The sequence below is a fragment of the Cryptomeria japonica genome, chromosome 9 (genome assembly GCF_030272615.1).
Source record: "Cryptomeria japonica chromosome 9, Sugi_1.0, whole genome shotgun sequence".
NCBI classification, from domain to species: Eukaryota; Viridiplantae; Streptophyta; class Pinopsida; order Cupressales; family Cupressaceae; genus Cryptomeria; species Cryptomeria japonica.
The window spans coordinates 5,618,750-5,632,056 of record NC_081413.1 but is presented as its reverse complement, the minus strand read 5'-3'; the positions used below and the strand labels follow the sequence as shown (position 1 = coordinate 5,632,056).

General features: G+C 36.9%; 1 protein-coding gene across 2 annotated transcripts in view; it reads left to right on the top strand.

The window, feature by feature from the left end:
* The window catches only part of LOC131032502 (protein ENHANCED DISEASE RESISTANCE 2), a 338,782-nt gene that overhangs the window by 284,981 nt on the left and 40,494 nt on the right, over positions 1-13,307 (top strand). For both annotated transcript variants that reach the window (XM_059210938.1, XM_057963515.2), the window contains 2 exons: positions 11,385-11,528; positions 11,623-11,718. In XM_059210938.1, coding sequence (XP_059066921.1) covers positions 11,385-11,528; positions 11,623-11,718 — 240 coding nt within the window. The remainder of the gene's footprint in view (positions 1-11,384; positions 11,529-11,622; positions 11,719-13,307) is intronic.

The following is a 13,307-nucleotide window of genomic DNA, read 5'->3' as shown; positions in this document are numbered from 1 at the left end:
CCTGGGAAGGTGCAACCTCATTCTGGTATTTGTCATATTTGTATTTCATTTTCTTTGGAGTTGGCGATGCCGGCAAATCTGACATTGATTGTGAACCTGGAATGCTATGATGAAGACTTAAAAGAGTTAAGGCAACATCATAATCAGCTGCAAATATCATTCTTTCTTCTTCAAATGAGTAAAACTTTGATCTCTGAATTTCACGGTTTTGTGAGAGGAAGAGGGGAGATATGTAGAAATGGGAAAATCTTGACTTTGACCAATTTCAGATCTTGGGAAAATTTTCGCAAGTATACAAGTTGGAAAGGACATACACGCAATCGGGGTTTTAAAACCCGAATACAAGTACACTTGTAAATTCGAAAATGGAGAAACGGACGAAAAATGGGATTTTGACTTGCAGGAAATGATGGAAATGGAAAGTACGGATATGGGGAACGTGAATGAGTAGAAACGGGAATATCCGGGAAAATCATTTTTATGAAAATGGGAAGAACTCTTCGACATGTAATCCGGTTTTTAAAACCCGAATTTGCAACGGAGGGGTATTTCGCAATTTCCAACTTGGAATTTTAACCAAAAATGATTAAGTTCCTTAACCGTAGGGGAAGAACAAGAATTTTCAGCGAACTTGTAATTGAAATTAAAAATCCCGAATACAAGTTAAGAGGGAATTTTGAGAAGAACAATGCAATTCAACAATTGCATTTCAAGGGGAAGATTTCTTTCACGGAAACCAATTTTTAGGGGAAGAACATCACATGCCAAAAATGCAACTAATAACGAAAAATAAAGAAAACAAGAAAATAATAAAATGAAGAGAAGAAAGGAAGAACATACCTTTCTTAAAAATGCAAAATGCTTCTCCAACAATGCAACAATTCTTGAGATGAAGAAGCAAAACCGGAATATCAAACCCTTATCACGTTTTTTGTAAAAATGCCCCAAATATGGCAGCAATCTTAAACTTGAAGGAGCAACATGCCAATGAGAGTGTGCATTTCAAGTTTATTGTAGCAAAACGCCTAAGGTATTTGAAGAAGCAATGATGCCAAAGGTTAAAAACGCTGCCAAAAGTTAAAAACGCGGCCAAAGGAAATCACGTGGCCTCCATCATAAACTCTAACGGCATCATTGAATGGTGCGAAAACCCTCTCACCCTCCACGCCTAGGTAGAAGAAGACAAAACACGTAAGGAGTTTGCAATTTGTTAAAGATTTAACCCCTCAAAATGTGGCATTAAAGAAAAACGTGGTTGCTGATTTAGGGCAAAAAACCAGCAAATGTATCCACCAAATGGCGTGAAAGATGTCCAACAATGCATGAAGATAGGATGCAAACCAAAACGCCTCCTTCCTCCAACAATTTCTCCACAAAATTCGCCTTGAAATGGTCAAAAATCGTTTTTCCCTTGCATTTCGGGTTTTTTGGAGCAAAAGACAAGTTCGATTTGTCCAAAATGAAGCAAATCGGGTTTTAGATAGAAAACAACAAGTTCGATTTTCACTTTTCCCACTTTTATGTCAAAATCGGGTTTTTTAAAACAAATAGCAAGTTTAATTTTTCACTTTTTCACTCATCAAGCCAAAATCGGGTTTTTTAGGACAAATGACAAGTTTAAAATTGTCAAAAATGCACTTTTATGTCAAAATCGGGTTTTTTGGACCAAAGTGCAAGTTTTAAATTGTCACTTTTTCACTTACAAGGCAAAATCGGGATTTTTAAGACAAATTGCAAGTTTAAAAATACTTGTAAAAGGGAAATAAAATCCCTACAACAAGTTAAAAACACTTGCACATATGTAATGGGGATTTAAAATCCCTATTACATGTGAAAACCATTAAAGTAGGGGTTTTTTGAACAAACTGCAAGTTTACTTGCAGTTGAGTCAAAAAATCCCTATTTTAACTAAAAATGACCAAAAAACAATAAAAAGATAAAAACATTAAAGGGGAAACTTAAAATAAATTACAAGTGACATATTTAAAACAAAAGTGTACATGTAATTGATCAAAAATTCCCCTACAAAGACCATAACAATGAATATCATTAAAACTTGCAGTTTGAAGAAAATTCTCCACCTGCAGTCTGGGTTTTAAAACCCGAAAATGAAGGAAAGGCATAGCAAACGAACCCAGAATTGGACGAAATTCGAAACGTAATTCAAGAATGGACTGAGGATCAAGCCAGTCCAAGGATTAGTCGAAATTCTGCCTTAGGAAGCGTGCCATAGAGTAAAATTTTTACCGTAGTGGTCCTTCATTTTTTGAAAACAAAAAATGAGGACAACACATCTCTCAGATCTTGGTTATGTCAGATGATCACAACAACTAAAAGTATGTGTATCAAAGAGCAACCATCAAATGAGATCTAAATCTTCAAGTGCAAAGAATCAAGAATGAACAATTGTTGGATTGCGAGGAAGACTAAGAAACAAAGAGATAAGTAATCCATGTTTGATTAATGGTCATGAAATTCATATGCAGTTATTAATTCATGCAATTACATTATGCGTATTATTTGTGAATCGACATTGTCAGTAGGTGTTCGCACATGACAAGCTGCATTTGAATATCTTGTTTCAATTTCTTCAACGTACTATGAGAAACTTGCCCCTTGTATGCAGGACATCTTTAGAATCACAATAAAAGCAGTTAAAAGTGATGAAGAGCTTGTTGCTCTTTAGGCTATAGAGTTTTGAAGTACTATTTGTGATGAAGAATTCAGGAAGAATATAGAGGGGACTTTAGTGGAGATTCTGAGATTTCGCATTTCCATTCTATAAACAAGTATTTGCCTGCAGAAGTGCAACAGTCCATGAGGAAGCAATGTTGACCATAGGGGCCCTTGCTCATGCTACTGGTGGTGAATTTGCTAAGTACATGCTAGAGTTCTATAAGTCATGTTTTGTAGGTGATCTTTCGAGATAAAGAAAGGACAGACCAAGAAGCATAAGAGATTTCATTCAAGGGAGAGAGAACTCGATGTTTGCAGTCATAGGACTGAGTTGATGGCGATAAGTATTTATCGAAGAAGAAAAACCCATACAGTTTGTCCTTGCGATCTGGTTCTTCGAAGAGGAGGTCAGATGGTTGATATCAGATTCAGAGGGAGTCTAACATTTCATCAAAAGCAACCTTAGACAAGGAGGTCCGAAGGTTGATATCAAGTTTAGAGGGAGCCACACCATCATGAAGATATGCTTAATGCATTCTTCTCTGTGAGAGAGAAGTTTGAGGAGAAAGCCCTTGTTAATACACTCTTCTCTGTGAGGGAGAAGTTTGAGGTGGAGGCCCTTGTCCCACCCTCTAGGAGTAGCCATGGTGGATGTCATTTCATGACTATATTATTAACAAGGATTCCTCCCTAGATAAGAGGGAGTGTTGATGTTGAAGTGGCAACCCTTGTGAAGAGACATATGGTGTCATTGAGGACTGACCCCTTGCAAAAGGGTGCCTCCCTCATATATATAGAAGATGCAAACTCATTCTCTGATCCATTCAATTTATGTGAAGAGCAGTTTATATATTAGCTAGAGCAGATCGATCCTGTGAAGAAGGCCAATCAGATTTGTTCTTGTGAAATTTGCTTCAAGGAGTGAAGCAACATATATTGGGTTTGTATCTTGCATTATTGCTAGACATATTTGATATATAAAGAAGACATTTTATGCTGGGTTTTTCTTCCTCGAGTAGAAGGGTTTTCCCTTGGAGATCAAACTACAGATATTCTGACCAAATCTCTTCCAGAGTGAAGGTTGATCACTTCAAAGAAGGTTTAGGTATGATAGAAAGGTAATTTGCTTTGTAATTTGTATTTGCATATCAGTAAGATGTTTAATGTGTAAACTTCTTTGTCATGAAAGGACATTTTGGATTTTATCCCCTGGGTTCATATCTAAGAGGTGACGATCTCTCAAGATAATGAACACTTGTATATGGACATTATAAGGTGACGATCTTATAATGTCCAAACCAGTTATCATGTTGGATCTCTGGTGTGTCATGGATGTACCATGATTGTGTTGTGGTAAAACATTTGTATAAGGTGTTTTGTGCACATACCACAACTTGGATAAGATGAGAATTTAAATCTTTCTCATATGATTATCCTTAAGTATTGCGTGTTTAGGCAATACTGATATCACATGCTTAGGTGATATCCTGTCATCACAAGATTGACGTGATGGACATTTGTATCACGTGTTTAGGTGATACTTCATATCATGTGATTAGGTGATATGATTTTCTAAAATGAGAATTTAACTCTTTCTCATATGATTATCCTTAAGTATTGCGTGTTTAGGCAATACTGATATCACATGCTTAAGTGATATCCTGTCATCACAAGATTAACGTGGACATCTATATCACGTGTTTAGGTGATACTTCATATCATGTGATTAGGTGGTATGATTTCCTAGAATATCTAAATTAAGTAAAGAATGCTAACTATCAATTGAATTGTGATGCTTGAATATATTGGTTACATTCATCTTACCTAGCTATGAGGGAGTGTTAATGCATGGTAGCTATGGTAAGATAAATGATTGAATGAGAGATAAATGAAGTCTCTCATTCAATCATTTATCCTAGCGATTAAACCATTAAGAAAAACTTCAAGCTATTCTATTTGATGATTATTCCTCATCGATAACCATGACATATTGGTAATCAACGATAGTTATCTAATTAATCATCTATCCCGATCTATATCGGATTTGTTCTCAACAAGTGATTATTATATTACAATCGGGTAGCATAGTAATGCACCGATTAATGATTAATGAATATAACACTTAGTTAAGTGATCGGTGTCGGTTAACATAGACACCGATTCAATTCGGTTTCTTTGCAATACCAAACGCCATCATTAATACCGATTTGCATATCGGTTAAAATGTTGATATGTTATGTAAGTCCCGATTAATATTGGGTTGGGAAATATGTCATATGTTATGTGATCACCGATTAATATCGGGCTGACAAATATGTTTAACACCGGTTGATATTATATACCAAAGGGTGCGATCAAGTAGCGTCTTGATCGGTCATGTCCATAAGACATGACCAGTCAAGGCACTGCTTGATCCTCCCCTCTCATATATATATATATATATATATATATATATATATATATATATATATATATATATATATATATATATATATATATATATATATATATCATATGGCATTTGAGAAAGAGGATATTGAAATCAATAAATACTCCTCTTACCTGCCATAACAAAGAAGATAGTCAGTATTATAATTGAGATTAAATACATAGATATATAAAGAATAGAATTAGAATACATCTTGCATATTGAATTGTAAATTGGACAAACTTAGCAAAATTCTCCTCATTCAAATTGCATTTCATTTCATGTGGTGGACCCAAAAATGGCGCCCACTTCCCAAGTCAAAAATCGCGTCTAGGAGGGAGGACCACGATTTTGGCATAATAAAACTTTGAAGTATAAAAAATAAAGTCTCCTTTTAATCTTCAATTAATTCGCCCAGGCATGACTTAGGAAAAGTATCATATTTTGCACAATTCCCCATAACATCAATCAGTAATAAAATAATTAAATAATAGCCTTAGGATAAGGAATAATATTTAATTAAATCGCTTATAGCTCTAGTACTCATTATCAACAAAATCCGAATGAGGCTGAGCAATGAGGATCACTGAACTGTGCTGGATCAGGACCAAGTCCAAGACTGCCAAAAATAGAATGCCCAAACTGCCACTTACTAAAAATAGTAAGTCATGAAATAATGCTCCAAAAATCGTGATCTTCGCAACCAGAGAAAGAGCTAGGCGATCTTAGCAACACTGCACCATCTCGAAGTTCACATTCCACCCCTGATAAGCTTGGTCAGAACTCCAAAGAACATGGAAACCCTTAATTCACCTTTCCACATAGCCTACAGGTCTCCGGAATAGGCCAATGGACCATTGAATGCAACATCAGAAGTAAGGGGACATTACACCCTAGATATCCGAGGATAGGGTCATCAACTTATTTGTGGAAGGATTATCAGACACCACTCATGGATTAGTAAGCGCCTTGGATCCTACTACACTACAAGAAGCAATTATTAAGGCCACAAGGCTTGACTCCTTCCAAACAAAGGAAAAAAGTCACCATAAGAGAGTACCACCAAAAGATAGTCATTTTATTGAAGAGGATGAATGCAAGAAACTACAATTTTCTTATAATGATCGAGAAGAGTTAAATAAGAAGGGCCTTTGCTGTGATTGCAAGAAGGAATGGAGAAAGGGACACATTTGTAAGCAAGATGAAACCAGCAAGGAAAAGGTGTGATACAAATGCCACAACGAATGGAGACATGGGCACATTTGTAATCTGCAGAACCTTAAGCAAAAGGACTTGTGTTACAGATGTAATGAAAGGTGGGAGCCAGGACATAAATGTAGGAAGAGAAGCCAAGCCCATAAAATAGAAGCCACATCCACTGAAGAAAAAGGAAAGCAAGGGGAAAGGACAGGAAATACATGGAGTTTTGTGGAGGAACCAATCTAGGGGTTATAACACTCTTGCGTCCACAAGAAATTATTAACTCGGTAGTTTTAAACTTTTCCATAAAAAACATCACATAAAGATGTAATAGGCCCCTTATGGGTGAACACCATTATTGGAATAAGATATTTCATATAATTGAGTTAATGATTTGGCCCAAGAGATGGTTCTGGTCTTGGTTGCAGGCTCCTACCTCTTGTGGATTGGTTACTCCAAGAGATGGTTCTAGTCTTGGTTGGACGCTCTTGCCCCTTGTGAGTAAAATGATTTGGCCCAAGAGATGGCTCTGGTCCTGGTTGGATGCTCCTGCCTCTTGTGGATTGGTTACTCCAAGAGGTGGTTTTGGTCTGGTTGGATGCTCCTGCCTCTTGTGAGTAAAATGATTTGGCCCAAGAGATGGTTTTGGTCCTGGTTGGATGGTCATGCGTCTCGTGGATGAAATGATAGATTAATTGGCCCAAGGGACGAATCTGGTCCTCGTTGGACATTCCAACTTCTTGTGGACCAAGTAAACTATATCTACATGTGCATGTTTGTATCTGAATATATCCATGTGTCTACTTTGTGTATACTTTGTGTTTCCATGTGAATGCTCTGTGTTTTTTAAGTGTATTCTCCGTGTCTTCATGCATTCATGTGTATACTTCGTGTTGTTCCATTGTATACTATGTATTTTATTTATGATTCAGTTTTCAATTGCACGAGGACAAGAAAACTTGAGTGGGAAGGGCTATGATGTGGCATTCTCAAACCTTAGATTAGTTCCCATAAACATTACCCGCTGAGATCATTCAAATTTGAGAAGTCTCCCATGGAGACGAATTTGTAAATAAGTTTTTGAAAAGAGACTAAACAATCTTTCGATCTTTATATCTGTTGTGCGTTATGCACACGCACCCCTATTTGTGACAGGGGGCCCCCATTGCCTAGTTGAAAGAGTGAAAAAGAGAGAGGGATGAAGGAGGCGTTCAAGGCTTTGAAATAAACCTCGCGTAAGTTGTCTCAGAAACTTGAGTTAAGGAGAAAGCTCGAGATTTTTTTTAAAACGTCTTGCAAGTGAATAGGAAACAAAGCCAAATCGCACAGATAACCTTCAAAAGCCGAATTTTCGCACAACTCAGAAACCCGAATTCACTTAGCGAAATGAGCAAAAAGAAAAGTTTGGCATTTTTTATTATTTTGCGAGGGTCATAAGTCCGTTCAAATTCGTCTGAAAGCTCGAGTTTTCTCATAGGGCATTTGAAGTAAAAAATTAAAATTGCATAGTTCATGAAAAATTGCCGAATTTCATGAAACAAGAGGGAAATAGGTCGAATGAAGGTCGTGCATTTTCGTTACAAATCCCGAAATTCTCAGACCAGGGTGCGTTTAAGACAAAGTTTGGTGATTTTGAAAAGAACTCAAATCGCTCATTCCCTCTGAGAAAACCCAAGTTTTGTAAGCAGAGGAAGATTTCGTACTTTTTAGCAAAAGTCGCGAGTTTTATCAGCAACCAAGTCGGAAATGAAAAGGTTTTGTGAAGCACCAAAGCCTCCATTTCGATCCAAAAACCCCGAATTCACTGAGGGAAAGGGTGTTTAAAGGAAATTGCGCGAATCATCTGAGAAAACCCGAGTTTCACATAAAACTTGCCCTTTTGTTTGCTTTTGAAACAAAGTCAAAAGAAACAAAATTGTTGTTTTCGAGCTAAAGGCCCGAGTTCTCTTAAAAACGCAAATAAAAATCGCTAAACATCTCGAAAATGCTGGAGGCATTTAAAACCAAGGTCTCACATTTTGGCCTGAGGGGCCAAGTTTTACTCTTTCAATGAATCAACAAAGTTAAAAGAGAAAAGAGGGATTCAAATTATTTAAAAAGTGAATATTTTTATTGTTCCCTCTTATTCGCCGAATCGAAGCCTGACATTGCCTTGAAAAACATGTAATATTTGTCAATTTTTTTTAATTTTTCAAAGTGATTAATTTAGGTTGAAATTGATTGATTGCAAATCGGTGGTGTTGGAAAAAGTTGAGGAAACCTAAGGCGCAAATTGAAGATATGATCGCGATCAAAGCCGAGATGCGAGGATGCAGGAGCGCAAGATGAAAACGACAATCACGGAGAAACACGCCACCACTAAACCAGCAAGTCTGAAGACAAAAGAACACTCAAAATGCTATAAGTGTATGCATTCTCAAAAATACACAGTTGGAATTGATTCTAGAAAATCAGTTTGTAAAATTGAATTGTTTCAATGTAAATGGCTACCTGTGGGCCCCATTTAATGCATTTAAAACAAGGGGGTCCACGGGTCAATTATTCCCCAGCTACCTGATTGACCAAATTGATGCCAAATAATTGCCGGTAGCTGGGAAAGTGGTTGAAGAGGGCAGTTGGGAGTTATGGTAGTTACTAGGCATGGGTTAAAGCTGGCAAGCTTCTAGAAGACAGATCAGTGCCCTTGGATGCAGTCAATCTTGGGCTTTGATTCAAATTGTATAATCTATAAAAGGCAGAGGCCTCTCTCATGTAAAGGTTTAGATGGTAAAGAAGTTAGATTTTTGTAGTTAGAATTTGTTAGGTTTTTAGGAGTTAGATTTTAGAATAGTTAGATGCAGTTTTTAGATTAGGAGTAGAATAGGGCTGCTGTAAGAAATTGTTGTAATGACAACCAAAATCAATATATGAACATTGAATTTGGTGTTTGTTATTTTGGTTTTATTCTGTTTGCATGGTTTGCTTTTCAGCTGGTTAATTAGAGTTTAGTGGTTCTAATGGCAAAGTGTGGCGGGTATTTGATGCATTTCAGGTTCATACCATTGGGGACCTACAAATTGTAGGTCACCGTGTATGGTTAGTCTGAACCCAAAACCGTGCCTAGTTCAACTGTGAGTATGTCTCAGGCTGTGCCAGAATTGGGTGCTTGGATGAATCTCCATAGTCTGAAAATCCATTTATCGTTTGGAGCTTGCATCGTTCTTGTCGAGTTGTGAGGGTGTCTCTGGCAAACCAAGAATTGGTTTATCGAAATCTGTCTACCCGCAGCATTAACTATTATTGTCACTGTCCTTAGGTCTCCTAAACCCTTCTCTTTTGCTTTTATTTCCCAGCTTGAGAATCGCAGCATCGTTAGATGTAGACCAGCTTGTTGTAAATGTAAGCCCCTTGTGATACCAGCAAAACACATCAATCGCTGAGCTATCCTGCAGTCAAGACCTGACTTTTGGAATCTTGAGGTTGTCCCTTTTTATCATCTAAAACGGCATTAGGGATTCCTTACGCAAGAGAGGAAAGGATTTCTCAGCAATTCTATTCTGCGTTGATTGGAGAGAGTTGGTAATCCGACTTTAGCCACGTCAACAATATCAACCATATCCGAATTAGCGATCCTACAAATCAACTGAGGCAAGTATCGCTTTAGCATATTAAGTTTACAAAGGCATTGATGGTTGATAAGGAACAACGATAACATCAAGAATGGATAGAGATGATAGACTATGGCATTCTAACAAGCATCGATTAAGAATGAAGATCAATAGATCAATTTAAAGAGAAACTAATCACGAGATTAGTCAAGCAATGATTAAATCATTAAAGAATTGTATAGTAATAATGATCAACATTCCTTAATGATATCATCAAGTATAATCAGGCATATTTAATCGATAAAGTAGAAAGAAAGACTAATCGATTTTATGCAGAATTAAGTTGGGAAATGACAACAATTCTAATATGGACTTAATCGGTGATTAAGTGAAAGGTTACCACTAACCGATTGAAGGCTAAGGGATGCGTTGGCATATAGGGATCAGATATTGATTATAAGGGTAGCGATTAGTGAAGTCTAAATCGATAACGATATTTGTCATAATATGGTGCGATTAGTATTAAGGAGAGGGGGTAATGATAAATAGACATGTCTTTTGGAATATAACTCTTCAATCATGACCGCCTGAAGAAATATTAATACAGGATCAGAAGTCTCTTCAAGACGTGGAAGTTATTAGTCGTATTTCATATTCACAGCACTCAGGGAGCCCTCTGGTCAGCTGAGTAAGAGGCAGGGGTATCATCCACCCCACAACAAGGTGAACTGTGAAGTACGCACAATTAGAAAGTAATAATCAGACAAAGCACAGCACTATAGCAGGGTATAAAGGTCAATCAGGCACAGCTATTCGAGTGAGAGATAGTCCTCATATCTTCATCGCATGATCATATAGAAACGGCAATTATTTCATTCCTATTAAAGATAATAATTATATCGGATTCCATTGACAGTAATTCAAATCAGAGTGTTGTACCATTACTAATTTCATTACTTATATTATATATATGTAATCAAGCATCAAAACCATTAGTAAGGGAGAATTGCTTACTTACGGAAGTTGAAGTTGACTTCATAGTATTGGTTGCAAGCTATAGTTATCTTTTTGAAGACAAATTCTAAGTATCATAAAATAGGGGACATTACAGATTCCCCTCTAGATTCAATATTTATAATAAGTTGTAGGAGCTGTGCTGCTAGAACAAATTTCATTCCTTTCCAACTTCAGTTTGTATTTCACCATCTGGAAGGCTTGCCGCTAGAATTAGTATTTCAGTAGTTTTAGATTTTTGTATCAGTTTCTATATTCTGTTGTGTGGTTTGCTGCTTATAATCAATTTGCTGTTGTAATCAGTTTGGCTCTTTTTACTGTGTTCTCTCACCTTGCCCACATTGGGATCTTGGTGATCAAAATTTGTCAAGGCTTATGCATTGTCCATTAATAAAACAAAAATTCAATTTGGGACAACATCTATTATAGCCTTCTTTTAATATTACCCTAACTTGACTTGATTATGGTGCTTGTGATAGGTACCAGCCAAACCGAACTATAGCATGGTCTTCTACTTTGGAGCAAATAGGCCAATCAGAAAAGGATCTTTGTTGGACAAATTTGCAAATGGCAGTGACATGTTTCGAGATGAACACTTTAAACTTATCCCAAGTATTGCAGAGGTAAGAGTCGTGCATTATTGATAAAATAAATTCCTTACTGTTAAATTTCTTTTTGAGACTAATTTATATAACTGTTTACTATGACTGTTACTAGGGATATTGGATGGTAAAACGTGCTGTTGGAACAAAAGCTTGCCTTTTGGGAAGGGCAGTGACTTGTAATTACCTTCGACAAGATAATTTTTTAGAGGTAGTCAGCTCAGCTGAAAAAAATTAAGCATTGGATGCTCTTAAAATTTGCTATAGTTTCTTTTTATTGTTAACTTATTATTTTTTTCAAAATGTCAAATGAGTAATAAGCAGTAATTTTGGATAATACGGATAATAATGTACAACTGTAACTATGGCTTCAGATTAGTTGGTAAGGACATCACTAGATGTATTATTTTACTAGAGAGATACTAACCTTGAACAAATGGGTTCAGGATCACCCTCTGCATGCATTTTTAATAGATGCAAGCAAGCACATTTTAGGCATTAGTCTGCAGCGTACCCTGATCAAACCTATGTGCGTGTGTGGTAAAGCCTCATAATATTAAGGTCCCATATATGCAAAAAGTATTCTAACCATGACATGCATCAAATTTCAGACCCCTATCTTATAAGCATGCCACTTAATAGTTTTAGAAACCCAGTAGAGCAAATGGTAGCTTGCTAGGCAGTTTCACAGTCCATATAATAACATCGATTCGTGATCATTGACCTTTATGCCTTGGAGCCTCTTGCCAAAGTAAACCTCTAGACATTTTATGTTCATGTTAAAGAAGAGGCTCCTCTCTCACCTCATTACTAGAAACTTTTGTATCCTATAAATATGGGTCTTCCTCGCCACCATGTTGATTGATGAGATATAAGAATCATTTACACAATTTACATATCTCGTTATGTTATCTGTCGATAGAAATCCATACAAATACACATTTATCATCTTTTTCTTTAATGCAGGGTGCTTTAGGTCCATTGATCATAACTATAATAATATAATCATCACCATTGGTATTCTTTATGCCAATTGCCATGGGAAGGATTGACCGTCCTATCGATTCTTAGTTTTCCAAAAGACCAGGGATACATTTTGCTAGATCCAATTGACTATTATTATAAGATTACACAAATGGGAATGAATCGAAGTCTAGTTGGTATGTAGAGGAATTGTAATGCGCATGCTCATGGACCAAGGAATCCACCTAAGGAGGGGCTCACGTCTGATTAGCTAGTTGGTGAGGTAATGGTTTACTAAGGCTCCGATCAGTAGTTGGTCTAAGAGGATGATCAGCCACATTGGTATTGAGCCCTTACTATTCGCTAGGGTAGTTTTCTTATTGATTTAGGGATTCGAACACTCGACCTTTAGTAGGGTTGTGCCCTATGTTGGTGGCATATTGTACATACGGGAATACAAAGTAATTAATTAGGAAGTACTTTGTTTAGTGATGTAATTGAGGGTTGGTAGTTACAGGTGCGACAGTTGTCCCTCGCACCCTCTCAATACCATTATATACCATGTGATGTAACTTGTCAGTATTACGATTATGAATGAAATGGTATCTTTTCCATTGGCTTAATATTGTTTGTTTGGTATCTATGGCATTACTCTTTCTTGTTAAGTAGTATGTCTGCATGCATTAAACTGTTCGCCCAGAGGGCAAACATCTGGCGTCTTTGCCAAATTAAACCTGGAATGACGGGAGCATACTACATGGCATGACGATAATGGGACAACCAGTGAGCGAGGGGACAAGTAGTAATCCCGAGGAAGAGCCAAAGGAGTTGTTCGTA